The following is a 26,100-nucleotide window of genomic DNA, read 5'->3' as shown; positions in this document are numbered from 1 at the left end:
GACGAGTCGAGCTCGTTCCAGTGAGACGTGGAGCTTCCCTGCGCCTGCTACTGAGGCAAGGCTAAGGTTGTGTACGAAAACAGGCCAACAGGCGCCTTTTCTCGGGAGGTCCGCAATTCATCAAGTCATATGAGGTATGGCCGAAGATGTATGTAAAAGAGCCCATCATCATCCGTAATGTTCCTGGAGGTGGTCGACGGCGTCTTGAGCTGGGCAGAGCTGGAAGAAACTCAACCTGAGAAGAGTGCAGTGCCGGTCAAACTGTGAGTCTCGTTCTTCGACAGAGCTTGGAGACTTGGACAGAACGAACATAATATCGAGAGACTGGGGAGCAAGTTTTTCGCTAGGTATGAGAGGTTGATGGGATTGTTGAGCTTTTGAGTTGTGTGATCGAGGCGTTGTCCGGACGGGGAATTTGCCGATATCAAATTGCCGAACTCTCTTTCGCCACAGCCACCAACTTTTGACCTGACGGCGACTTTGCATGCAATTGCAAACCAGCAGACAACGCGTTCGACGTATCCCAATACTTCTTTAGGGCACTGAACTGCTAAGTATTTACCCATAGCTCTGCTCAGGTAAAAGAAAAGTGTTTCGGAGGTCTCATAGGATTTAGAAACTATCAATTATCGGTGCCACACGAGTGAGCGCTGCCAGTGTGGCCCAACACAGAACAATCGATTGACGTCACGCCTTTCTGATCTCTTCCTCTCTCTGCATGTTCAACGCTACCGCGCGCCGCCTAACTCTTCTAAACCAGCACCTGCGTCTACACAAGCGTCCCATCTCCACGTTAAATACCAGGAAAATGTCTCAGGAACCGAAGATCTTGTCGACGGAAGACATGGATACGAAGGACGCGAAGTGAGTAGACTCCACCGCCGGTGTAGATGCCATGATGGCACTTGAACACCACGGTTTCTGATATTGGCATATGAGTGGAGGTGGGTGAGCTTGAAGAAGATACATTGGCAAGATCATGAAGGCAAGAAGGTAAGGACTCCTTCAGGGGCGAACGACGCCACAGAAACTTGAATCTGAACGTCTGGATGTCTAGAGAGTATGGGAAGCTGCAGAGAGGAGGACCAGAGGTTCATCGGGTGTCGATGGTGAGTTATCTCTCAATACCTGCCTGAGCGTTACGAACCATAACCATCATCGCTTCTATAGCTGTAGCGATCCTCGCTCTTATTCATTCAAAGACGAAGGCTTTCCCTCTCTCTACAGTCATCATCGAACAGTATAGACCTCCGTTAGACAAGTTCATCGTAGGTACGACACATCTCCACCCTTTTTTTAGCGTGTTGGAGCGTGATGGAAACCGTTTAGAGCTCCCTGCCGGCCTGATCGACGAAGGTGAAGATGGCGAAAAGGCTGCCATTCGCGAACTTGAAGAAGAGACGGGCTATATAGCACACGGAGTCGTGCAGTCATCAGCAGTTCTGGCCACTGACCCAGGTTTGTAGACTCTGCTTCTATGGTGTATTTGTACCACGTCCCTGATGCAACACCCTCTCAAGGAATGACGACGACCAATATGCAGCTCGTCACTCTGGATGTTCCACTAGCGGACAAACTTGAGACCCCAGATCAGAAGCTGGAGGAGGGAGAATCCATCGTGAAACGCGTGGTAGCGCTTAGTGGGTTGTACCAAGAATTGAAAGGTGGGTGCTTTCTTCAAAGCAACCCATGCAATGATTTTAAATGCTTTCAATTGCAGAATATGAGAAGAAGGTGAGCCTTGCCCTTGGCCAAATATTCTGGAGTCTTGAACGAGACATAGCCGGAAGCTGAACCTGACACCCCGCTGCTACAGAACTTCATGGTCGACGCCCGTCTCATGCATCTCGCGGCTGGATTTGACCTTGCAGAGAAGGTTCGTAATGGTGATTCCCCCTGAGCCTGTTTTAAAGTATAGAAGGGTTCGAATGCAAGATGTAACAATACCGTGGTGTATGAGATAGCTGAGGTCTTCTCTCACTGGCTGCCCTGTGGCCTTACCTCGCATGACAAGAGACCGAATTACGACTTGAACTCGGCGGTGCCGTCAATACTATAATCACAAATAATTCATTGTGCAAAGTCCCAAGAGTCCCAAGAAAATACAACACACATCCACCCCAAGGAAATTTAACCAGACTTACTGCGCTCAGGAGACGACACAGTTACTGAGCACCTCCTCCACATAGTCCTGAGTTCATATTAGCAATGCAATTCGCTCAGAGATACCGACTGCGCTTACCGCCATGATACGATGCGTCACATTCGATGGGTGCCTATGAATCAGATCCACCGTATCAGCTCCTGGTCACGAAATGAAGTTCCGAAGGATCACAAACCCATCAAACCAATAGAAAGTGTGTGGCGGGTCTGAACAAAGATCATACGTCGTACTCCCGTTGAACACGCAATACCCCGTACTCGTATACCCAAACGCCTCATACCCCGGGTCCGGGCCTAAGACACCATCCCATATCGTGGCGAAGTCAGCGAACGCGACGTTGAGTGGCGCAGGGACATTCGCGCCACCGACAGAGGTGTTGGAGTGAAAGGCAGAAATTCCGTCGAAGATCTGTTGTTTCCATGCGTCTCCGGAGGCCTCGTGGGTCCCGCGGCCGTAGTCGTCCGTGATGAGGAAGTTACGGCCGTTGGTGGGTGGGCCAGAGAGTATGGCGATCTGGTTGAGGAGATCTTGAGCAGCTTCGGGGAGGTGATCGCCGTCAACTAACGAGCGTGGAATCGATTTAGCGTCCGGGTTCAAACCGGAAATTGTGCGACTCACTGAACGAATCTAACCAGTCATTGATCCCGAAAAAGACGGTGTACAGTGTAGTGTTCGAGTCAAGGTCGTTATCCTGGCTCGAGAAAAGCGACACTGCGAGGAACGGCGCATAAGCTATCCTTTACAGGAGCTGATGGACACCGTTCATACCCTGCTGAAGAAAGTCTCGAGGGTAGGGGTTGTCAGGCCACAAGGATACGTTAACTACCGCACTGGATATCTGGGTATTTTAATCAGAGACGATGAGGATAGTCCAGACGAATGAAGGTCTGCCAACCGCATAGTCCATGAACGTAGCGCCTATATCATCTGCGACACACTCTATCCAAATTGGTCCGTCTGTCGATCTTCCACCGGCAAAGGCACTAGGATAAATGAGAACAGGCGGGTCCAGCGGGGAGCCATCGTGCTTGCCGCCTGTATACGCGATGAGCGAGGAGTCGACCTTTGAGACGTGGACCACAAATCTCAACGAACCGTCAGTATAGGAATCCTAGGGAACGGGCGGTTTAGTTGTTTTAAGAAAGACAAGGGTACAGAACTAAGAACACACCCACACCAAAGGAGACGATGGTTTTGATCTGAGACAAGTCTATTCCCGCGTTAACGTCCGCGAGCGTCCCTCCCAAAGGACCACATTTCGGGCTGACAGCAAGATGTACCCCATCATTGTCGTCGCGGGCTTGAGGAACTATGAACGGACTAGCAGAGACACCAGGTAGAACGAGTGTGTACGACACCACGAACGCGAGACAGCCCGTCAGAAACATTGCAGAGCAGACGGAAGGATACAGACGAGGCGGTCGCTAAGTCGTCTCCTCCAAAGATATAAGGCAGCATGCCAGGCGAATCTTGTATTATTTACTGAGTCCGAGACTGTCATTACCTTTGGTTACTTTGACGGGTATCCATGCCCGCCGCTGCTGCGACAGTGATTGCCGATGACACGCATTGAAGAAAAAGATGGAAGAGCATGTGGGGCAAGGAGACCTTGAGTGAGTTATCGAGGGGGCTGAAGTTTTGCTGGCTGAGTGGCTGACGCTGCTTGTTGACAGTGGTCGCCTAAAGCAGAAGAACAACAAGTCCACCGTGACACGAATGGAAGGTGATCGGAATAGGGGCATGTGTACGTCATCACAGAGATCATGTTTGAAATTCTGAATCGTCGATGGGCCACAATTGGGCCACAGGTCTACGGTGGGAGTCAACCAGGACCCGGGTCTATAGAGGGGGAGGTTGAATACTAATCCCCCAGTTCTGAACCGTCCAGAGGGTAGAAGGTTGGATACGTTAGTAGGATGGTCCCCCAGCGGGATTCGGTCCCGGAAGCGAAGGTCGGATCCCGATCCCCCAGTGGGACTACCAAATATGGATTAATATTCCATTTTTGGCCTTCGGCCGGCCTCCGGTTCCTCAATCCCCCAGTTTCCGACCGAAAAAAGTCGAGGTCGGAGGCGCCATCCCCCAGTGGATTTCCTTATAAGGAATCCCCCAATAAACCCCGAAAATCATCGATTTTGGTATTCGACCTCCCCCTCTATAAACCCGGGTCCTAGTCAACCCTACGAGTAGGAGACAAATGTGTCTACCCATAGGCTTAACAATGGGTATCATATCTCGTGCGCTTCTGGAGATCACAATGAGGTTGAGTCATAATGACAGGGACACAGGGCGGCGTAATTAGGACATTAACTACTAGTACTAGACCATATGAACCCCGTCCATTGCTCACTACAGCCTAGACACAATGCATAATATATTATTCAACCTGTCATCATGGTTCAGTAAATCAGTAACCAGAGCACTTCAACAGAATATCAATGAACTGGCTCACGACATGCCGTCCTCAATAGGACTGTTCAGGGATTGGTTGTTGCAACCACTCCTTCTTGTTCCTACACCACACTTCATGCGTCGGTTTCCACCTGTCCGGTGCGTCGTCTACCCCTCCGTATGGCACCATGATAACGCCAGCATAATTCTTTGCCGTGATAAACAGCGTTGAACCGCATTTGCTACAGAATTGTCGGAAGAGAGTGTTTCCGCTCTCGAGCTTGGTATCTTCGTACGTAGAAATGATCCCAGCGGGATTCTCGGAGTAAGTGACTTGCTAAGAGCGAAAGCGTGATTGAGTTGTGGATGTTCGGTATCATTCAAAGGAGACTGAGAGAACATACCTCCTCTTTGAATGTGAGCGTATTGCCAGCCGCTGCCCCAGTGACCTTCGCACAATTGGAACAATAGCAGACATTGAATCGGAAAGGGTCGCCCTCGATCTCGTACTTTACGCTTTCGCAGAGGCAGGAACCGTGGACAGTCATGATTAAGAGTCGGGGGGAGATAGTAGAAGTCAATAGTAATCAAAGAGTGCAAGCGCTTTTATAGTAGCGAACACGTCGTTGCATCGCAAACACGTCACTATCACGATTTGTGGGACGGACTTGGCAAGTTGCCATAGTGTAAAGCGCTACCAAATGGTAGACCATTCTTGAACGTTCTGAAAACGTTGGGCGTCTGCCGGTCCAGGAAGCAGGTGAGAATATTGCGATTTCGGTTGTTTCCCACATCTGCACTGTGGCACTAACAGTGGCCCCACGAGCAAGAACAGCTCAAACAATCCACGCCCTGGTGCTCTTCTGACAAAGTTAAACTGTAGAAAAAAATTATACGATCTCATCTGAGGATATCTCCTTGAAAGGACCACCACCTTTGCTGGGGTTTGCACGGTCTTCATGGCCCGTACTGCTTGGTAATAGCAAGTGAGGGTCTTTCCTATGTGGTTAGAAAGATTGCTGACTTGGAAAGGGGTGCGACAAGTTTATGTTCTGTAGATTAATCAGCTTATGGGCCGAATAGGCGCTTCTAGTGGGACCTTGAAGGGATTTTTCGCGTCATACGTTCAGAGTGATAGGTGCAATCGTACGCTGGGGTTTGGCGGGATAGTCATCATTCGTACATCTGACCTCGGTATAAATATAGAGGATGATACGTTTCACGGAGGTCCAATACATGCTCTAAGTCACATCCGCAAGTTGCGCGACGTTAAGGAAACCTGCTCAGATCGGGAGCGCGATCTGTCGAGAATATTGAGTCATACCATCGACGGAGCACGATAGACTGCGATCGTTCGAGTACTCACCATCACGGATATCATCAGACGTAGGTTCAACGGCCATGCTCCGCACGAGGCCAGGCAGAGAATTTCTCTCCAAAACCTGTTCAGCATCGGAGATTTGGGCATGTTCTTCAGAAAGTAGGGGTGCGGATTCTGAAAACGAGGACTCGCGGACGGGTGCTGATGGAGAGTAAGAGTATCAGTACCGAAACTCGTAGTCAGTTGAAGCTAACATGAGAATCGATTTCACTGACCTCTCGGTGTGGGTGGCGGCGCATCCTCAGAAGCGACATGTCTTTCAGCTCTGCTGTTGGGCACCTTCGACAACGAAGCGATCGAGCTGACGCTACTGGCAGTCGAGTGGGTGGTGTAGATGGCGTGCGGTGCGCCTGGTGGTGGAGGAATAGTGCCATGCGAAGCGTTCTGGTGCGCAAGAGGTGCCTCGTCAAGGGTGCGATGAGAGGACGTCCAATTTGCTCGGAAGCTATTTGTACGTTCATGATCAAGCTGTCCAGAGTTAGGTTTTATGCTGCTGTCTGGCACCGGTGAATCATCAATGGCCGTGGTAGAGCCGCTCAAGGACAAGTCGGAATGGTAATGCCCATGACCAGCATGCAGGGGCTTGAGACCGGGGTGGATGACACTATCCAATGCCTTCTCCGCGTCCTTATTATGATGTGTGCGAGGTTTTTCGGGGTCGGTGTCCAAGATGAAGGGTATGAGGCAGAGTAGTGACTAGATGCATGAGAAATTGAGTGATGATGCGTACAAAAGGCGAGAGACGAGCGAACCGTCAAGGCTAGGAAGACCAAGGATGGTAGAATTCCCACAAAATCTAGTTTCATTTAAACTTAGCTTGTCATGGCGAAGGCTAACTGGAATAGACACATACCAATGATTGCACCTAAACAAAGTAAAACCAAATGTTTCGAACGCGTAGATTACCGGCTGATGATCAGAAGACGTACCGAAGCTGCCTGGTGCGCCAGGCATTGTGCTCCTGAGAGAGGTGAATGCAAACAAAGCCGAGACTGGTATGACCAAGATCTCAACTCTTTGACCTTGGCCCATGATAACGCCCTTGACCATGATGCCCAGCAGGCATAGTGTTATAAGCCCTGAAGAAGCGCCACCTTCGTTAAGACGGGGGGTGGTATAGAGGGAAAAAACGCAAAGAGAGAGGACGTACAGATGACCATTACGATGATCACGGCGTAGACTTTTACAACAGTAGACCTGCTGATCTTTAGGTATATTTGAGTTCTGCCGGAAATGTCGCTCCATGTCCAATTTCTATCCGTATGCGCTTGAAATCCTCTGCCAACTCTACGTGTTAGCATATATTTCGTCGCTTACTTTGCACTGGAAGGTACTCACACAGCAACGCCAGTGAGTTCCCCGATAAACACTCCTACCATCTTGTCTGTGTGGTTAGTGATGCCATAGACGAGTGGAAAGACGGCATATCTGGTTTAGGTGATCAGCAATGGTTTTGATGATATCTCTAAGTGTAGAAGCCTTACTTATCAAACGGATAGTTGACAATACTAGCGGCCAATGTGTTCTGTCTGGTTATCATATTTACTGTCGTATAATGGTCAGTCATAACTCTAGACGCCATGAAATATTGAACCCACGCTCGGTACGGAAAGTTGGCTCGCTGGCGAAGTAGCGATCCTGAGCGGCCATGGTAGCATTGTAGAAAAAGATAGGAGATTTTGGTGGGTTATTGGACGCGGTATCCGTATTTGAGCTATGTGAGGACGACAAAAGATTTCTGGAAGGGATAGGTCAGGATACCTTGAAGCCCAGGATAGAGTGGTCGCTTACGTATCCAAATACACGTTGACGGGCGGACAGTTTTGGTCGCTCGTGGTGGTGTTCGATTTCAGATTATATAGGATGCAGGTATCGTTGTATATATACCAGTCAAGGACGACAGTCCCAGAGGAGGCGTCGACGGACACCAGCGTGATTGAGGCCTGGAGCTACAAAACGGTGAGCATTAATCAGATTCGCGCAATAAAGTGCCGTGCAGAATATTTGACGACTGACCATTCGCCCCTTGAAGTAGGTCAAAATTTCACCACTGAGCTCTTTACCGCGCAGGCTCCATCCGAGAGGAATACCTAGGACGACAGCAAGCACAATAGCAACCGAACAGGCGAAGATCCACGGCGCTCTTTGACTTCGCTTGACAGTGTCTCGGATGCTCGAAATCCTCTTACCCAAAGCAAACTGTACCATTTAACTGGATTGCGCAACGATGCTGCAGGATCGGATGCTGAACTTGCGTTAGACGACGAAGCAACGTAGAAAGATTAAAGTGCAATGCCTGGAAACGAAAGCTTACTTATAGGCATAATATCTTGTTTCTTTAGCGCCTATGCTGTGTAAGAGTAATATAATTGTCAGAAGCAAATACAGAACAGCTTACGATGCGGAAGATGGATGGCATCACGTTGGCAAGGTGTCCGTGGGTCCTGAGGGTTAATCCATCAGGCAGAGGGTGAGCGGAACGTGAGCATGTTCGGCCGCCGATTGAATTCGAAGCCAAGTCTCTATGTTCGTGTTCAAGTTCAAGTTCTTTTGATACCGTGGGCGACGATAGTTTTGTGCAGCTTGGAGACCGGTATTCGTAGAACGAGAATCTCAGCAGTTTCAAGCGAGGAAGGCCACTATGAGTAGCTTGAGGTTGTCGCTGGTGATCAAGATACAGCAGTGGGCGCTCTTCGAAATCTTCTGAGGGATATCAAAGTCACATATCTCCTTGCAACTTGATGGCAAGGGTAGCACAACCGTCATGCAAAGTTTCCATCGAGTACGGTTGCTAGGAAGGGTAAGTGGAATGATATAGTGTTTTATGATAGTACACAGGTTCCCTGGTTGAAACTATATTGATTGCATGTCAAGCTTCAGGTAACGTCTCTAGTAAAGCATTCAAAGTGAGTCAACTGGCAGAGATGATGATTATGGGGACGGTCGGCGAAAGATAGACATAGAGCATCGCATTAAGATGAATATACTTCCGAGACTTGAGCTCAATGAGACATGACTGACCTTCTAATCTGGTCTAGTGGTGATATGATATGTATAGGTCTGTTTTGACTAAGATGCATGGATACCACAGTCCTCTCAGGCGTGGCTGTTCAACAAGAACTCGCTTCGGCATTCGCCGGACACGAATGTGGAAAGTGGGTGCGTATGTTTGAGTCTCCTCACACCGCTCTCTTCAGTCGAACGAGCATGTCCTCCTCTTTTCTGGACAGTCTCACGGAAATAGATTATCAACATATCTACACCGGTGTGTGTTATTTCATTCTATCAAAGGTCCTATTGTTATTTCGGAGGTCAAACTACAGAGGCACTTCCGAGACGCGAGGGTGTCGAGTCCGGATTCTGGAGACATCTGTCGTTTTCTTAATCTACTACGATTTTTTCTGCATCTACTGTTCTACCGGTTAGAGCAATCTTGCTAACGAAATCTTCATCGTCTTTAGTCACTAAACGGTGGTTCATTTATGTGCCCGCCCTTGTTGCACCATTTACTCTGGTCTACGATGCACCCTTCGGCCGCTTCGCGACTCCCAACTCAATTCTTGCGATTGATGGCATAAAGTCATGGATTGTAATGGAGACAGTCTCACCATTGACCTTTCTCACCACCCTCGCCCTCCATCCGTTCTCCCGCACTCCATTTGAGGCACCTGTCCCCTCCAACAATTTCCACCTGACGCCACAGGCATTGCTGGCAGCCTGTTTCCTCACGCACTACGCGAACAGAGCGCTCATTTCACCGCTCCGGAGCCCTTCGCGATCCTCTTCTCACCCTATGGTCGTGCTGGCTGCGTTTGTGTTCAACATCCCCAATGGATTCATGATGGCTGCCTACCTCTCCGCCACCTCCACAGCTTCCTACCTATCAGGCACTTTCTCGACGCCCCGATTTTGGCTCGGTATAGCTATGTGGATCGTAGGATTTGCGGGAAACATAATCCACGACGAGATCCTCTATAATCTTCGCCGTAAAGCCAGCGCTAAAGGCAAAGGCAAGGAAGAGGATCGCTCCCCCACAGAGGATTCTAAGGGCACGACAAAACCCAAACAAACGCATCACTACTCCATCCCTCACGGTCTTCTTTATAAATACATATCCTACCCCAACTATTTCTGCGAATGGGTCGAATGGCTTGGCTTCGCACTCGCCGCGTCACCAGGACCTTCCTTTTCCCTTCTCAAATCGTTAGGACCAGCAGCATGGACAGTGGTGGTGCAGAGTTTGATCAAGGGGGATTTGAAGACTGTCGGAGGGGTGTTGGGTCCGTTCGCGGATTCGGTGAGCGCGCCATGGGCATTCTTGTTGGCCGAGGTATTGTTGATGCTGCCGAGGGCGATGAGGGGACATTGGTGGTATCACGAGAAGTTTGGGGAAAGCTACCCAAAGGAGAGGACGGCTGTTATCCCGTTTTTGCTGTGAAGTTTGAGGTTGAGAGGACTTTATAAGGGTAGTGTACGATTAAAGCTGTTGGACCCTGTGACGGACCTTGTCTGGATTTTGTTATGTTGGCCTGAACAGATTTCCGGAGCAGCTTGCTCGACTCGCCGAAATATCTGCATTGTGCACCGATCACTGAAGCTCAATCTCACTGCTAGCCTCGGAACAGGCCCATATTGTCGAACGAATACCAGCACGGTCTCTGTGGCGAGCGCCACAGTAGAGGCGTACCCATTCGACCCATATCAGGACAAAACGCGTGAAATTCGACGCGTTTGATTTTAGCCCGACTTGCTCCTGCTCCGCTGTTGCTCGACGCGCTTCATTGACAAGCACATCTCTACGGAACGACTCGCCCCTTTACAACACCTTGATTATATCTATATCCTAGGCTTTAACTAGCTTTGGGGGTTTGTCACTCCCATCGAGGAATATTGTCTCTTACTCTGTTCGTTGAAGTCCACTTCGTCCACCGAATTCTAGTATCAGAGAACTTTGGAACAGCAGGTCAGAACCTCGTAAGGTGAGAGATAAACTACTTAAGCTCCATTTGTGCTTGCCGTGTGCTGGTTTCGATTGCTCGCTTTTCGATTCGTTAGCAATGCACTCGTCTGGAAATCCTTTACTTCCGAGCATCTTTTGTCTTGGGTATATGTTCAAGCTGTATACTTACATGTTTACTCTCTTCACAGTACTCGAAACCAAAATGTTGACTCGTGCACGCCCAAGTACGCGCTTGGTTACACAATGCGCTCGTCTTGCCTCCACCTCCACCAGTACGAACACTACTCTACCTACCGAGGACACTTCGCTTTTCCACCGACCCTCGAACTCCTCCAACGCTTCTGTTCCAATCAGGAACTTCGACTTCAATCGTGGTAATGATAGAGGACAGGGGCGGTCAGGCCAGAAGAGGGCGAGGTATGAGATAGAGAGAACAGCGCATGTGAGGACATGGAGGCAACTGGGGAGTATGGCCGAAGGGATGGCGATCGTGAAGGTGTTGGAAAGGAAGTATGGCAAGGTCAGGGAGGTTATGTTTTCAAAGGTCAGCCCATCTGTTCTTATCCCATTACATTCGACTGGTGGGGAGGACGTCTTTTCAGGTCTAATAGCTTACTGGAATGTTGCCTATTGTTATGTCTTTTCTCTCGCAGGACGCAGAGAGGTCAGAGGCCTATCAGTTTCGTTTATGGGTCATCTTCGAGGATAAAAGCTCCATTGATCTCATTCGACAAGCCAACGCTGATTCCGAACCGCCTCACGAAGACGCCGGCAATACCTCCCGCCCAAAGCGCATTGACGGGCGTACTCCCGCAAGTACCGAAAAAGGACCGCACGCACTCGACTTCAAATTGAGAGTCCCTGTCGTGCCTCCTGTGCAGATGAAAGATGGGGGAGTGAGCCTTGCGGATCTGTTGCCCTTTGTATCGGGATCTGCTGGCGCCCCAGCGCACGCACAGGCCTCGAATGACAGGCCGCTTGATCATGTTGATGAGATGATGGAACCTAAGGGAACGGCACCAGCGGGTTGGAGGGATATTGATATCAGGCTTGAACCTGCTAGTATGTTTCCCCTACTCGCGTCTACCATCTTCGTACTATCACGTACTAATCTTTATAATTTGCTCAGCCTCCGTACCCTCGACCAATTTCACCGTGCCTGCGACCGCCCAGAGAGACCCCCACTTACGCACCCTCTCAATGAGGACCAAGGCTGCATTCGGACGGGCATGGCTCGACTGGGGTGGCTTTTCCACCACGAGTGCGGACATTGCTCAGCCAGATCTGATGAGGGTGAATGCGAAATGGGATGCTCTTATCGGGGCGCAGGCAACGGAGGTTGTGGAGAAAGATTCAAACACGGAGGTGCAGGCAGGTACCGAAGACCCGGCCGAACCGCTGCAGGTCGAGGTCGATGAGCAGGGACCACAGCCTACAGGAGCAATGGTTGAGCCACAGACTTCAAACTTACGACGAGCCAAATTGCATGTCCTCCTCGATGGCCTCGCTCGTCATTCCACCAACGTGACGCCGTCGGTTCCCTCCCGCTCGCCTCAAATCGAAAAGCAAGAAACGCCTATCTCGGAGTCTACAAATTTGAACTCAGAACCTACCCGCGCACAGACGAAGAGGGAAAAGATCCTGGCTAGGGCCAGGGCAGTTTCGAAGGAACCGTTGCCGGAGCATCTCATTCCCAATGCGGGTGTTAAGAGGCCTATCAGCCAGGAGGAAAAGGACGAGACCGCGCCTCAGGCGTTCTTGAAGTCCTTTGCAGAGACATTTAGGGATGGGAGTGGTTTCAGTAGTGATGTCGAAAAGGATCGGTCAAGGAGTGCGAAGTCCAAGGAAGACGAGGACGTGCACGGCAGAAAGGATAAGGTGGATGTTGAGCATGCAGAGGCGCGCCAGAAAGGGACAGAAGCGCAGGACGAGGCGAGTAGGAAGGACACTGATGAGACGTTGAGGAAGAGGTTGATGAAGTTCGTGGGTTTGGGTGGTTAGGCGTGCATATACATCGCCTCTCCTGGTCGTATAACCCTTCATAGTATTAGATATTGCTTAATCTCTGCCCAGCTCGATCAGCTCCTTGGTGGGTGTGTCTTCCCAGTCTGCGGAGTGGTCTACCTGGGTTTGCCACCGTGGCGCAAGCTGTGGGGAACAGCTTCGGAGTATCCCGTCCCGACATATAACGCCGTTCGGGCCACTTAGCGCTGACCATCTTCGTCTTCATTTGCGACTTCCACTTGGGCGTGTTTTGCTTGGAATTTAGGGGCCTGAGACTTCAGCTGAACAGTCAGTATCACTCCATTCTCATGTGTTTATTTCTCAAGTATCTGTAACATCTGCGGCCGACGTAGCATCGAAATATCACATACTACTGTACCCTAGGACGCCGCGAAAGTCACGCTCTCCGAAGCCCCGTTGCCCAACACCAACTATCAGCCTTCACATTCCGTGAGTCATAGGCTTGCTGCTAGTATAACACCACCTCGCTGAGCGCTTGGATTACATAGAAGAACTCTTCGAAGGAGACACATCACCACCCACTCTTCTGGCAATGCTACTAGACAACACCGCAGAGGGCGGTTCAAAATATTTCGAGTTCTGTGCAGGCACCCACGACAAGTGCTATCAATGTGGTTCTAGGTCCGAATATCCTCTGAGAAAGTGTTCAAGATGCAAGTACGTACTCATACGGCGAGGCTTTCACAGCTCGTGGAACAGGCGCTGACCGTCGTTGCACGGCCTATTTTGGTCTATCATGTCGAACGATCAAAAGGGTGGCAAGGTACTGCTCTACGGATTGCCAAAGGGTAGCATGGAAAGCACATAAGAAGACATGTTCCGAAAATCCATTCGTCTCTGGCGCGACACCAGAGATGAACGACAACATCGAGTCTATCACTCGGTTTGCAGACGTGTGGCGGAATTCTATCCAGGCGTGGGCTTTGTTTGCGCTTGACATAGCAAATATGCACGAAGAATATCTGAAGGAGCATTGGTATGCCCCTCTACACGATTATGTCGAATATGCTGACCGCAAGGTAGCTTCATCGTAGACTTGGTTAGACGCCCTTCCATCAAGAAGAAAGAAAAGCTTTATGCGGTTCGTGGACTTATGAATTCCAGCGCGCGGGAAATTCACTGTTCCATTGATGCTTCCTAGCTCAGGAGCGCAGGGTACATGTCAAACTCGGATTACGACCGGTTCATCCTAGAAAGAGTCCAAGACGAGCAGTACCGTGCCAATGTTGTCGACCTGCACAAGCATGCGTGGGAAAAGATGCCTCCAGGGCCTACCATTCGATTTGTCGTCTGGAGCGACATCGTCTCTTTCACCGGCTCCCAGAGTGTCATGGCAATCAATGGATACTTGGTACACCATGAGAAGAGAATCGTTTTTGCGCAACTGAAGGACACATCGCAAGGGAGAGTGCTGTCGAGGGCGCTGAAGGACGGATTTGGGGATGCACTTCGAGGTGATCTCCAGGCAGGCCGAGGTAAGCTCATTTAGAACAACGAAAACGATCTGGATTGCACTCACTTTGAACGCTTTCTTCATAGTGCTTGGATGCATGGAATACCTTGACAGGAAGAGCGATGAGAGCTTGGCAGCTCATGCGGCAATATGGGACGTTGACTAATCGCAGGTCTACCTTGGACCTACGAACGCATTTCCTTTGTGCTTCCATAAGTTATGACTTCCGTGCATGCCTAGCCAAGTTTAGAATGTGTTTGCAGGGTACGTCAATTATGATACAACAATTCCGTCATGAGCGTGAAGTTCGTGAATGTAGCGATGCGATGTATGTGGACATCAAATCGTCTCAAGCATCGCTCTGAATCATGAGAGTCGCTGAGGAGGGTACCGCGGATTGGTACAATTCCAAAGGAAGGTATCCAATGAGATGTTCACTGAATAAAGAAAGGTCAGAATATCACCAAACAACTCATATTGAAGCCACGCACTCTCCAAATCCACCGACGAAATAGACGCTCTATGGAAGCGTCAGACGTGAGGCAAGTGACATGACGGAATAGGACGTACGTGTGGATCGAAACGAGCCCAGTAGGCCTGAATACCGTTATCAGGGCCTAAGTCTCCTGAGGGAGAACAAAGAATACTAGACAGACGCACCAGATGTGCACCTTCGTCATCTCCAGGAATCCAATCTTGGGCATCGGGATGTTGGCTTAGATAGCACTGTTTCAGCCTCTCCGCATCAGAATCGTCGTCCGGTAGGATCGTGACGTTCCCAATCAAAGAGACCCTAGCTCGTGCTGCAGCAGGAGGATCGGACCATACAGAAATCGACGCAGCGTGAGACGGGGAGTGGAGGATGTTCTGACTGTGGCGCGAGATGGGAAGGAATATGAGAGCGAGAGAGCCATTCGAATAGCACCTGTAAAGGACGACAGTTCAAGACGCCGACCGAAGTCCCGATTATGCAGAAACACTCACGGCGCATAATACTCCTGCATGGCATAAGGTTGGCCTGGAAGAATAGATCGTTCGATTAGTATTTTAAAGGACAGATGTTGTCCCTTGAGCTAACCCGGTAGCGTAGCATGATCATTTGGATAGATTGTGGCCATGGTGGCGATGGGCTTCGGCGACGAAACCAGCAGTTCCCGAGCCAACATAGCTTCAAAACAATTCATTAACAAAGATGTCTATATGGTAGAGTGTCGAATAAATTCGTGATGTAGTATGTACCTGCTTCCTCCTTGGTCTCACGACCATGCGAGAGAGTCGCTACCCAAGCAATCGCGAGAAATGTCCTCTTACACCAGTTCATCATGTTGATTTCCTGAACAGCGCCTTCCAGTTCAGCCGTTTCCTTCGAAATGAAGGAGTGAAACGGGGTCTACAAGAACGTTCCGGAGATGGTCGTCGCGCAAGTAGATTGCAGGTGGGCGTTGGCAGAGGACTCGAAAGAGGATGATGCGATCAAGTGCCCGGTTCAGACTTACTGGCTCCGAAGTCCATCGGATCTGATAAGATGCGGCTTTATCCGTGTGGCACTTATCACATCCTCAACCTGAGTTGCTCGAAGCCACACTCCACTTACACACAGAAGTAGATGACAACATTGGGCAGATCAACATTTATAAATGTGCGATAGCCTTGTACGAAGATCACGAGGAGTTGGGGAGCCACAACTGGCGAATCGGGAATTGGAGAGGACCTACGTTGGCTAGAATCAGTTGAGAATCGTAGTACAGTCGATACGCTCATACGGCATACGCCCATACGGCATAAAATATTACATTTTTACGTCAATTACGCTCATATGGCATAAATCGGTCAAATCTAATCTCAATCAGGCCTCGACATCAGGTGGCCCACACCTTGGAGTGCCACTTCAAGAATCCCGCATTTTCAGATTTGCTGAAGGTCTCATGCTATCACATTGTAAGAGAAAACACCGCAAGGAGAGACTCTCCCATATGTCACACTTTATTTTGCCCCACAGATCTTATATGTGCATTATTTATCCTGAGGAAGTGAAAAGGACTGGATTCGTGCCCATCTTATCTATTCCTCATACGGCATAATTTCTCATACGGCATAAACGGCGGCCCGCCCCGACCGTATGCCGTATGAGCATATCAACTGTATCCAGTGCCACGAACACCGCGTCTGGAAAGTTGACGCTTCAGAATCGCAGTGTATTTAATATCGAGAAAAACACGCCAAAGGAAAGCATAGCAAATCCAGTATGTGGCTCAAGGCAGGGCCACCACATGGACTCAGGCACGAAGATTCCAGCATAAGAAGCGACACGCCCTCGGGACAAAGACCGTCAATTGCCATCAGGTTAAGTAGCTACCAAGCATCTGGCACTTATTCCTTTGTCTAAAGAGGCTGTAGAGGATGGTTAGCACACGTATGGGGACGATATGGGCTTCATTACTTATCGGCCAATAAGCGTCTGTTGGCTTCCCTCAAAAGACAAAGCTCTGAGGTACTAGAGCCCCTGGACCACGACAAGGTCGACGCTATCCCAGGGGAGACTTGAGGCTCTTGAGGACCATCGATTATCGGATTCAGGTATGAATGATACTTGCACATCGATATCGGTTTCCCTAGGTTGCGCTTGAATTATTGCCGGAGGTTTGCGCAGCCTAGCTTGAGCGAGGCCAGACACAAAGGGCTACCAGGCCGAGAGGCTCGAGGGATATTAAGGGCCAGTAGGCAGGTAATATCTATGAGGATAGAAGTCCGCTCCGAGACCCAAGATTATGGGCCTTTCCATCCACACGACTCGGACCTTGGTGTTCTTTCCGTCCGCACGAGGATATGGTTGGGATAGGCCCCCGAAATTTAAAATAATTCCGTCCACTTTGCCAGGATGCGACCTCCGCTAGCGTGAGAAGCGCGTCCGGGGCACCAGGACTTTTGCAGCTGCAAGGTCTTTTTAACCCATATCACTATCGGCCTGTGTCTTCAGTCTAAGAGATAGTCCGGTATCCATGTTTTAGCTATATATATCGCCCTTTGGCCCCAAATAGCTGGTCCAAGTCAGCCAGTTATCAAGGATAGGGCCTCAATGTTGACCACCTAATCTCGTCCATATTGGGGTGTAATACTGCCAATATTTGGGCCAAATCTGTCGGCACTAGGATCGGGTCTCATTAGAATATGTATGGGTACAATATGGGTGCTCAGCAAACCGGCGGGGCCAAAACCAAGATTAGAGGCGAGAGTCAGCAGAGATCGGATGGACGAAGACATAACCAGAGAATATTAAGTTAAGCCAAGGGGATGCCTTCGTCGAGGGGATCCGGTATCGATGTCGTTGGACAAGCTATACCTCCATATTTAATGTCGATGTCGATATTTATTAGGCCGTCGGTCGTCTCGGGTAACTCTGAAGAAAGCTGCAGGTGCATCAGAAGGCGTACGCGCATAGAAGACCTGCCGTTCCACTCACATGTTAGTAAGCGTCTATTGGCTTCCCTCAGAGGATCGGACTCCGAGGTACTAGAGCCCCTGGACCACGACAAGGTCGACGCTCTCCCAGGGGACCGGTTTTGGCGCTGTTGGAGCCCGGTGTCGACGTCGTGTTTGATCTCGTTCGAGAGGTCGAAGTCGCGTAGCTTTAGCAAGACTTGCCCAAGCCCAGCGACATAAAGGCCACACCCAAGAGAACGAGCAGACCCAGACCAAGACGCCTCAGAGACCCAGCAGACCAAGCCTTAGATGCCCCAGAAACTGCCGCCTAGTCTTGATGTCGTGCTTGATTGGAGTTGTCGACCGGACTCGTCGTCGTGCCCGAGTGTTGACGACCAGGGCGTCGATCGTCTTGAGCTTACCACACTCACGCATCTACAGTAAAACTACACAGGGTGGGTCAGAAGAAATGTAGGTGGAAGAAAGCGGGAGGGACTCACCGGTCAGTGTAACTATCACGCGAACGTCTGTTGGCTTCCCTCCGAAGAGGTACTAAGCCCCTGGGCCACGACAAGGTCGACGCTCTCCCAGGGGGCCGGCCTTGACGCACTTGGAGCCCGGTGGCGATGTTGCTCAGCTCTGACAAGACCAACCCCTGCCCAGCAGCCTAGAAAGGAGATCCACAAGACTCAGCAACCTAGAGACAAAGACGCAGCCAAAGGTGCCCCAGAGGCCGCCGCCTGTCATGCTTGATTGGAGTCGTCGACCAGACTCAACGTCGTGCCCGAGCGTTGATAATCAGAGCGTCCATCATCTTGAGCTTAAGTACACTCACGCCCCTGAAATAAAACTGCGCAAGACCGGGTCAGATTGAACAAAGGATGTGGACCAAAGCGTGAGCCCACTCACCTGTTAGTAAGCGTCAGTTGGCTTCCCTCAGAGGATCGGACTCTGAGGTACTAGAGCCCCTGGACCACGGCAAGGTCTACGCTATCCCAGGGGAGTCTTGAGGCTTTTGAGGAATGTCGTCGCTTGGTTGGCGACGATGATGTCGGTGATCAGGGCGTCGAGCGTCTTGTACTTTAAGTCTGGTTGCTCACAGTCACACTCGCACATCTGAAGTAAAACTATGAAGGACGGGTCAGAAGGTATATGTAGACAAAAGTGTCAATGCACTCACCTGTTAGTAAACGTCTGTTGGCTTCCCTCAGAGGATCGGACTCTGAGGTACTAGAGCCCCTGGACCACGACAAGGTCGACGCTTTCCCAGGGGTCGCTTGGTTGACGACGACGATGCCGCTGATCAGAGCGTCGAGCGTCTTGCACTTGAGGTCGTCTTACTCGCACTCACACACCTGTAAACAAACTGTAGGTGATGCGTCAGAATTTACGTATGTTTATACAAGAAGCCATCCACTCACCTGTTAGTAGCGTCTGTTGGCTTCCCCCAGAGGATCGGACTCTGGGGTAATAGAGCCCCTGGACCACGGCAAGGTCGACGCTATCCCAGGGGGGTCTTGAGGCTCTTGAGGTAAGTCGTCGTGCTTGATCTCGCTCGTGAGTTCGTCGTGCTTGAGCTCGTTCGTGAGGTCGATGTCGCCTAGCCTAAGCAGGTCCACAGACCCAGCCCAGAGACCCAAGATCCAGCACAGAGACCCGAGCATAGAACTCTAAGCCCAGAACTTCCAGCCCAGCTAAGCTCTCAAGACCCAGCACAGGCACCCTAGCACTAGGAGCCCCAGCCCAGAGACCCCAAGAACCAGCACAGAGACCTGAAAACACCCGGAGTCCCCAGCCCAGAGTCCCCAGCCCAAGCCCCCAGCCCCCAGCCCCAGCATAGATACCCAGCCCAGCTAAGCACCGAAAAAGAAAACGCACCTTCAAGCATGCTCGTGCTAAACGTCTTGACACGTCGGTGATCCATGACGGCGGTGGCGGTGGGGAGAGAATGACGCGACGGGCAGCGAGTCAGCAACAACGACTATATAGTAGAGTAGAAGGGACGCACATTGATAGGATGGTGGTAGACGTGGTGGCGTTGTTGTAGATGGTGATCATTGGACTTGAGGGTCTATGGGAGAAGGTGTGTCAGTGGCGGAAGAGGCGAACAGTGACTGCGCCACACGTACCTGATGTCGAAGGCCGTTGTGAACAGTGGCCGCTAGAGTCGAGGAAGGGAGGCTAGAGGGAGACCTAAAGAGAGGTGAGTGACGGAGCGGGAGAGAAAGTTGAGGGAGGGCGGGATAGGAAAGGGAGAGGGGGAAGGGAGGGAGGAGAAGATGGGAGTCGAGAGGAAACCCGGATATCGAAAAGCTGTAGGCCCCGCAGTCCTTATATACAGAAATCGGAAGAAGCCCCGTGCGAAAATCGCAGATCATTCCGGCACTACGAAACGAGAACAAACAGATCAACGAACAAGCGATCGAAACCGTATGACGCACAATAGCGCGGAATCCAGCGGTTTCGCAGGGTTCCAGACCGACGTCGCATCAGGCAGGCACTCTAAACGCACGTCCGTTTTGAGCGTTGCCTGGGTACCGATCCCTGTGCAACGCGTCATCGATACCAGCGTGTCTTCAGTGGTGCCACGAAAATGGAAGGGTGAAGAGAAATTCGAAGCAGGGCCCTGATTTATTTTTCACTTCGGCTAGCGAGTACGCCCCATCTGTAAGATCTGTTTCACGAAACAAAAAGAAAAAAGAACAGAACAAAACGATATTGTCCGCGCCACCGAGAGAAGCGCGCCCACCAGGCTCGATCAACGTGTTTCGCGCTGTGCTTCCGAGTCAGTTTGTGCTACAACGAGAACAACAGTCAGATAAGGAAGAAAGAAAAACGTTCCCATCAGAGAAGCCACTACATCAGATAAGCGAAACAGGAGCTGTGCGACGGACCCCGAGTATTGCTCAGCCCAGAAGAGCACAAAGAGTCGTCCCAAAAAGGCGAACAGTCAAAGCTCTGTTTCCGTCGGATGAGAAGTCTGAGATCCGGCCCCATCTTCGGGTCGTTCCGCAGTCCGAGCGCACACAACGCCACGTGAAACCGAATCGTGGCCCAACGCTCCGTGTGGCGCTCTCCTGGAACGAGGTCCTCCTGCCAGTGCATATAGGGTAGTAGGAAGGAGAAGAAGTCAGGAGAAGAAGAACTAGAGAGCTGTTTGACAGAAGATGTATTAACCCAGTCACTCATGAAAGCTTTATATAATACAAGACTTCAGCGTGGCACGCCGACAAAGCGAAGCCTGAACGTGCCGGGCCATGATAAATGAGACAAAGCTGATCAAAATGGTACAAAACGAAGAGCACGGGATGATGACGGGTTGATGAGAATAGAATAGTATATACGGTACCGCTGTGTACGACTGCTCACCGAAGTGCGGCGGCAATAGAGGCAGCACCGGCTTGAGTGACGCCGCCATGATGATGTTCCTGGTACCCGGGAAGCTTATATATCCCACAGCTCATGATCTGACCTGCCCTTCGATTATACGGACTCGTGAAATCGAGAATGGAGCTTGTAGGCCTAGCGAGCGACGAAGGAAACACGCCAGCTTGTAGACACCCAAGTCATCTTTCGATGAGGACTAGACCAGATTAGTCGCGTAACTAGCGCGGTAAACAATTGAAGACGACATACCAGCAGTGGTCCACCGTCGGATTCTCATCCGCCAGTGATCAATGTGTGTTCACCCTCCTTCATCTACCCGCGCTACAACGTTCTTCATACCGCCACCACCCAAATCAACTCCATCCCTCTGCTTTTCTTTCTCCTTCATAACTAGAGTCTTAACACTCTTGATTGCGTTTTCCCTAGCAGTGATTAGCCTCCTCGCTTTCTTCACGTCGAGATCTTTCAGTAGGGTAGAGTAATCGTGAGCTTTCGTAGGTAACGGGACGGGCTTCGGAGGAGATGGGGCTGTAGGAGAGGTTGAAGATCCATAGGTAGCAGACTTCAGCCGTTTTGATGCGTGCAGTTGAGCGTCATTGTCGTCGCTGTGAGAGTTGGTGTTGGTAACAGGAGTAGGATCAGATGGGTGCTCCGGGGAGCGGGATCGTTTTCGAGGATTATGCGCGTCCGGCTGCGTGTTTTGAAACCAAGGCGGTAGAGACTTTTCAACACAGGTAGATTCTCCGAGTTCTTTATCAGGTTCACTAGCACCATTACTGGTAGATAGATCGTCAGGGGCCGCTGGCAGTGCGGACGGTGGTGGCGAGGGAGGTCTCTGACGAAGCGCGTCCAATTCGATACGAAGAGCAGCAAGAGTGGAGTCGAGATTCGTCAGAGTTGCGATCGAGTCGTCAATCTCGTCTTTGACGATGACTTGGTTGCAGACTTGGCGCGTGCAATCCTCAATGTGTGTGAAGCGAACGGGACCGAGCATGACGCCGCCGTACCTGTGATTGGGTTGCACCAGTTCTTCGTCAGCTTCTAGACATGCACTGGGAGCGAGTTAAAATATCAATGGGATAAATGAGAAGACGCACCATCGACTAACAACGACAACAGTGTCCAAGACCGCCAAACTCTTCATCACGCCCAACACCTTCGCCCCTGCCCACTTCTCGTTGTCATCCTCGCTCCCTTCTACCAGCATGAAATCATCCTCTCCCAGTCCCGTCCTCCCTTGCCTCAGCACCATGCACCTCCATGCAGCAATCTCATGCGATGCAGGATTTGAACGATGAATAACGCGTCGAAGGTGGTTGATTGCTGTCCGGGCTTCGGTGGCGGTGCGAGCGCGAAAGAGGGTGGCCTGGAAGGTTGATTGCCGGTCTTCTATGATAGTTGAAGTGGCGAGAGGTATCGGTAGGGGCGGTGGTATATATGAGGAGGTGACGAAGGATTCGAGGGAGGTTTGCATCCTGTGGAAGAACTGTCGCAAGAACTGTGTGGCGAGTTGTGGCGACGCAGACAGCTTGAAATGGCCAACCGATAGCCTGGACGCGTTTCGGCCTGTTTCGTCACGCTATTGTTGTTTAGAACATCCATGTCGCCCAACACGCTCGCAGCACTACTCTTCGAACATACCTCCCCATTCCTCACGTCCAATAGTATATACCGCCTTGAACTCCACGACGACTATCAGCGATATCTTCGTCTAGGATTCATTGTCTTCTCAAACTCACCTTCCGCAGATATCGATAATATGTGGCAATTCTCAGTCTACAAGGGATAAGTGGCAGGATAGGTTTGGGGGCATCGTTCGCTTCAAGGCGCCTCTCGGGGTACGTGAACATGACTCTCCATCGTCCTACGTCTCGACATCTTCTGATTGTTTATTTGCACAGGAAGACCGTCTTCTCATCTCAGATCCCAAGGCAATCCAATACATCATGCAGACACCAGGGTACCGGTTCGTGAAGCCATACGACATCCGGGTCTTATTTAATGCGGTCACCGGAAAGGGTGTGATTGGTGCTGAAGGTGATTGATGTTCACTGTCTTTCCCTATCAAGCATAACATGTTCAAACAAATTGGTACGGGCTACAGGGGCGGACCACCATCGCCAACGCCACATCCTTCTACCTGCTTTCGGGAGTCCTGAGAGCCGGGCTCTCATGCCCATTTTCAGGGAGAGTGTGCATACTGTACGTCGTCGTTTCTCTGCACGTTACGAAAATTGTCTGATCCTCGTATGTCCTCCTAGCTGATTCATCAGCTTCGCGACACCCTGTCAGTCAGCGACAGTGGTTCAGAAACCGTTGACATACCCACCGTCCTTGGCCGCGCCACACTCGATACTCTCGGCAAAGCAGCCTTCGAATACAATTTCGGCGCTCTGGATGGAAAGCAAAACAAACTCGCAGAATCGTTACACCACCTCACGTTCGTCTTCCATCCTGTACCCTTGGTGTGCCGGCGGAAATGTGACGCTGATTTTGTGACCTCTCATGTAGGACAGAAGCGTTTGGATTGCCGTCTGACTCAAAAGTGTTATTGCAGGGTCTGACGACGCTTATTCCGCCTCGAATTCTTGACCTTATGCCATACCTTCCCTCTGATGGGCTGGCATTCTTGAGGAAAAATCTTGAGATGTCCAACGAGATTGCGCGAAAGCTCATCGCTTCGAAGGTAGCAGCATTAGAGGAAGGAAATATTGGGAGAGATGTTTTGAGCTTGGTTGGTATGTACTCTCTGCGCTCGACATGTTTGTAGTCCTAGTCCTAATATTCCGGTGACGGAAAAGTCAAAGCAAACACCACAGAGAACGGGAAATTGCGTCTGACGGATGAGGAGCTTGTTCCTCAACTAAGGTTAGTTCTTCTAGCAGCTTGTCCGGCTGTGACGAATGCCTGAGCTTCTCATAGTACAATCCTGAATGCTGATCAGGAGACGACTACGACATTTCTCGGCTGGGCTCTCTACGAACTCGCGAGGCACCCAGGTGCGCAGAGGCAGCTCCGTGAAGAACTGCAAAAGGCAAAGGCAGATGCTGGGTCCGAGGGTCGTGAGGTCACGGTGTCAGAGATGGAAGGGTTGCCGTATTTCAATGCTGTGATCAAGGTAGGTCATCATTATCATCTGCAAGGCCTATTGCTCTATAACTGACGGAGAAGACGACGACGACTGGATTATGTCTCTAGGAAACACTCCGTTTCGATAATGTCGCTCCCCATCTCTTCCGCCAAGCCGCCCAAGACGATGTCCTCCCGCTCACAAAGCCTATAACTACGACGTCGGGAAAAGTCGTGAAGGAAGTGCCAATTCCGCAAGGTATCCGGATTATCGTTTCCGGTGCGGCGTACAATTTGTAAGTGTATCCGTCATCTTGTTTATCATGTCGTTTATTCTGTCGTACTTTGGGAAGAAATGTTCTGATAGGCCTTCAACGCTGCAGTAACAAAGACGTCTGGGGTGAGGATGCAGACATCTGGAGGCCTGAGAGGTGGCTGGACAAGACAGTTAACCCTGCTGCTGTGAACGCGAATGTTGGAGTGTATGCAAATCTGTAAGCACATCCGCGACTGGCCCGAGCCACTTCTAATCTATGGATTCATCTTGATCTACATGGTTTTCTTCAGGATGTCTTTTGGTTCCGGCTACAGGTCATGCCTTGGTTGGCGTTTCGCGTGCGTAAGCCTAGCTAAACACCGGGAATGCCTTTGATATCCTCTCGTCTTATGCTAAAACTTGGACGTATCACAGTGTCGTCGAAATCCAGACTTTCCTATTCGAGTTGGTCACGAACTTGAACTTTGATATGACTGACCGCGCGCGGAAGGTTCGCAGAGAGCATTGTATGGTGACGATGCCCATGATCGCAGGAGAGATGGAGAACGGAAATCAGATGCCATTACAAGTGTCTTTGGTCGATGGGTTTTGAAGAAGGAGAGCTGCATGGCGATGGCGATGGATTCTGTAGGTCTGTGGGTATGTGTGAGGCAGTAATGAAGGATGTGAGGGAGGTTTGCATCCTGCGAAGGAGGCTCGCGTGACGTCATTTTCCCAGCACGTGTAAAGTTGCGTTCTTGGTTCCAGTCGTACTTTTTCTGCTCCTTCCTCCGTCTTGTTTCTGTCAAGTATCTTCGAATATATCTGTTTGATCAAATACCTTTACTCTAGTGCATATATCCCTGGTCTGAGCTATTTGGAGCATCTGAAGGCGGCAGGCTTTACACAGAATGGGCAATACCCCTCTTCGATGACATCACTCAGTCAACACATCTGAGCGCCTGCCTCAACCGCTGTTCTTCTCTGAATTCGCTCCGGGGCTCTTGAGCTGTCTTGTCGTCTCATTCCTTTCAGACAATCTGAAACAAATATGCCTTTCAAGAGACCAGGTCCACAACCACACGAAGCGGCATCCTCTTCATCACGCTCCGTTACACCGTCCCGCCCACCTCCAGCAAAACGTGCGCGCCTCTCCTCCCGCCGCAAGAAACACATCCTCAAGGATATTACGCTCCATATCCTCGATGCCAAACTTAAACCAGAGATGATTGCCGAGCTATATTGCTAAGGTAGCCTGGTCCTAAACCTAAGGCGTCACCTATAGCCAAACCCTAACCAAACCCAAACCAAGCCTAACCCTGTAGCTGAGGGTGTTGGCGTACGAATGTGAATACTAGGAGCGCTTGTCCTAGGGGCACTAGCCCAGAGAGAATGTGGGTGAACTGAGACCGTGGGCTTAGGGCTGGATACACCAGGACACAAGGTCACACTGAGTATGGCGAGAAGCAAAGGAGATCGAGTTAGGGAACTATTCTACGATACAGGTAGTTCTTATATACATCCTGGGCTGACCCTTTAGGGCACGTCCTCACTGTACACTACGAGTGAACACTACAGGAATCCTTCATGGATA

The 26,100-nt window shown here is 50.6% G+C and overlaps 10 protein-coding genes across 10 annotated transcripts; 4 read left to right on the top strand and 6 right to left on the bottom strand.

Annotated features, from left to right (window-relative positions):
* Positions 1-808: 808 nt before the first annotated feature.
* On the top strand, positions 809-1,900 carry STEHIDRAFT_67475 (uncharacterized protein; the record flags this gene model as incomplete). The annotated part of the gene is made up of 8 exons (XM_007309926.1): positions 809-864; positions 945-993; positions 1,058-1,109; positions 1,171-1,272; positions 1,330-1,458; positions 1,521-1,664; positions 1,721-1,734; positions 1,817-1,900. The coding sequence occupies 8 exons, from the start codon at positions 809-811 to the stop codon at positions 1,898-1,900; spliced, it is 630 nt and encodes a 209-aa protein (XP_007309988.1).
* Positions 1,901-2,308: 408 nt separating this feature from the next.
* Positions 2,309-3,552, bottom strand: STEHIDRAFT_67991 (uncharacterized protein; the record flags this gene model as incomplete). The annotated part of the gene is made up of 6 exons (XM_007309961.1): positions 2,309-2,724; positions 2,783-2,896; positions 2,924-3,002; positions 3,060-3,199; positions 3,260-3,275; positions 3,340-3,552. 6 exons carry the CDS (start codon positions 3,550-3,552, stop codon positions 2,309-2,311), a joined length of 978 nt encoding a protein of 325 aa, XP_007310023.1.
* A 1,076-nt stretch (positions 3,553-4,628) lies between these two features.
* On the bottom strand, positions 4,629-5,103 carry STEHIDRAFT_162384 (uncharacterized protein; the record flags this gene model as incomplete). The annotated part of the gene is made up of 2 exons (XM_007310028.1): positions 4,629-4,892; positions 4,960-5,103. 2 exons carry the CDS (start codon positions 5,101-5,103, stop codon positions 4,629-4,631), a joined length of 408 nt encoding a protein of 135 aa, XP_007310090.1.
* A 735-nt stretch (positions 5,104-5,838) lies between these two features.
* STEHIDRAFT_142556 (uncharacterized protein) lies at positions 5,839-8,144 on the bottom strand (the record flags this gene model as incomplete). The annotated part of the gene is made up of 13 exons (XM_007310027.1): positions 5,839-5,856; positions 5,880-5,899; positions 5,922-6,077; positions 6,152-6,632; positions 6,689-6,732; positions 6,790-6,801; positions 6,866-7,015; positions 7,087-7,223; positions 7,275-7,364; positions 7,421-7,481; positions 7,535-7,650; positions 7,728-7,885; positions 7,953-8,144. 13 exons carry the CDS (start codon positions 8,142-8,144, stop codon positions 5,839-5,841), a joined length of 1,635 nt encoding a protein of 544 aa, XP_007310089.1.
* A 999-nt stretch (positions 8,145-9,143) lies between these two features.
* Positions 9,144-10,500, top strand: STEHIDRAFT_172351 (uncharacterized protein; the record flags this gene model as incomplete). The annotated part of the gene is made up of 2 exons (XM_007310026.1): positions 9,144-9,201; positions 9,398-10,500. The coding sequence occupies 2 exons, from the start codon at positions 9,144-9,146 to the stop codon at positions 10,372-10,374; spliced, it is 1,035 nt and encodes a 344-aa protein (XP_007310088.1). The 3' UTR covers positions 10,375-10,500.
* Positions 10,501-10,750: 250 nt separating this feature from the next.
* On the top strand, positions 10,751-13,187 carry STEHIDRAFT_172350 (uncharacterized protein). Its single transcript, XM_007310025.1, has 4 exons — positions 10,751-10,915; positions 11,085-11,440; positions 11,550-11,958; positions 12,026-13,187. Exons 2-4 carry the CDS (start codon positions 11,099-11,101, stop codon positions 12,895-12,897), a joined length of 1,623 nt encoding a protein of 540 aa, XP_007310087.1. The 5' UTR covers positions 10,751-10,915; positions 11,085-11,098; the 3' UTR covers positions 12,898-13,187.
* A 265-nt stretch (positions 13,188-13,452) lies between these two features.
* STEHIDRAFT_86807 (uncharacterized protein) lies at positions 13,453-15,811 on the bottom strand. Its single transcript, XM_007310024.1, has 11 exons — positions 15,614-15,811; positions 15,453-15,542; positions 15,359-15,392; positions 15,035-15,299; positions 14,945-14,971; positions 14,866-14,894; positions 14,461-14,811; positions 14,063-14,396; positions 13,945-14,002; positions 13,676-13,897; positions 13,453-13,578 (listed from the first exon to the last, which is right to left on the bottom strand). Exons 1-7 carry the CDS (start codon positions 15,696-15,698, stop codon positions 14,724-14,726), a joined length of 618 nt encoding a protein of 205 aa, XP_007310086.1. The 5' UTR covers positions 15,699-15,811; the 3' UTR covers positions 13,453-13,578; positions 13,676-13,897; positions 13,945-14,002; positions 14,063-14,396; positions 14,461-14,723.
* A 2,973-nt stretch (positions 15,812-18,784) lies between these two features.
* On the bottom strand, positions 18,785-21,258 carry STEHIDRAFT_162378 (uncharacterized protein; the record flags this gene model as incomplete). The annotated part of the gene is made up of 9 exons (XM_007310023.1): positions 18,785-18,921; positions 18,975-19,093; positions 19,146-19,160; positions 19,216-19,295; positions 19,418-19,566; positions 19,673-19,775; positions 19,803-19,865; positions 19,924-19,987; positions 21,164-21,258. 9 exons carry the CDS (start codon positions 21,256-21,258, stop codon positions 18,785-18,787), a joined length of 825 nt encoding a protein of 274 aa, XP_007310085.1.
* Positions 21,259-21,479: 221 nt separating this feature from the next.
* Positions 21,480-22,655, bottom strand: STEHIDRAFT_67915 (ribosomal protein S5 domain 2-like protein; the record flags this gene model as incomplete). Its single annotated transcript, XM_007309957.1, has 3 exons — positions 21,480-21,670; positions 21,953-22,188; positions 22,279-22,655. The coding sequence occupies 3 exons, from the start codon at positions 22,653-22,655 to the stop codon at positions 21,480-21,482; spliced, it is 804 nt and encodes a 267-aa protein (XP_007310019.1).
* Positions 22,656-22,781: 126 nt separating this feature from the next.
* Positions 22,782-25,119, top strand: STEHIDRAFT_162376 (cytochrome P450; the record flags this gene model as incomplete). The annotated part of the gene is made up of 12 exons (XM_007310022.1): positions 22,782-22,904; positions 22,957-23,019; positions 23,083-23,218; positions 23,286-23,383; positions 23,443-23,621; positions 23,693-23,919; positions 23,983-24,049; positions 24,104-24,299; positions 24,380-24,546; positions 24,634-24,732; positions 24,818-24,865; positions 24,942-25,119. 12 exons carry the CDS (start codon positions 22,782-22,784, stop codon positions 25,117-25,119), a joined length of 1,581 nt encoding a protein of 526 aa, XP_007310084.1.
* Between the last annotated feature and the right edge of the window lie 981 nt (positions 25,120-26,100).

The sequence above is a fragment of the Stereum hirsutum genome, assembly GCF_000264905.1.
Source record: "Stereum hirsutum FP-91666 SS1 unplaced genomic scaffold STEHIscaffold_19, whole genome shotgun sequence".
NCBI lineage: Eukaryota > Fungi > Basidiomycota > Agaricomycetes > Russulales > Stereaceae > Stereum > Stereum hirsutum.
This window is presented reverse-complemented; position numbering and strand designations above follow the sequence as displayed.

Excerpts from the sequence above, each read along its gene's own strand:
- STEHIDRAFT_172350 (XM_007310025.1), top strand. The coding sequence starts at position 11,099 with ATGTTGACTCGTGCACGCCCAAGTACGCGCTTGGTTACACAATGCGCT. Across the intron at positions 11,441-11,549 it reads GGGAGGTTATGTTTTCAAAG|GACGCAGAGAGGTCAGAGGC; the intron begins GTCAGCCCATCT and ends TTTCTCTCGCAG. Across the intron at positions 11,959-12,025 it reads TATCAGGCTTGAACCTGCTA|CCTCCGTACCCTCGACCAAT; the intron begins GTATGTTTCCCC and ends TAATTTGCTCAG.
- STEHIDRAFT_86807 (XM_007310024.1), bottom strand. The coding sequence starts at position 15,698 with ATGATGAACTGGTGTAAGAGGACATTTCTCGCGATTGCTTGGGTAGCG. Across the intron at positions 15,393-15,452 it reads TGATCATGCTACGCTACCGG|GCCAACCTTATGCCATGCAG; the intron begins GTTAGCTCAAGG and ends CTATTCTTCCAG. Across the intron at positions 14,972-15,034 it reads ATGACGAAGGTGCACATCTG|GCCTACTGGGCTCGTTTCGA; the intron begins GTGCGTCTGTCT and ends AACGGTATTCAG.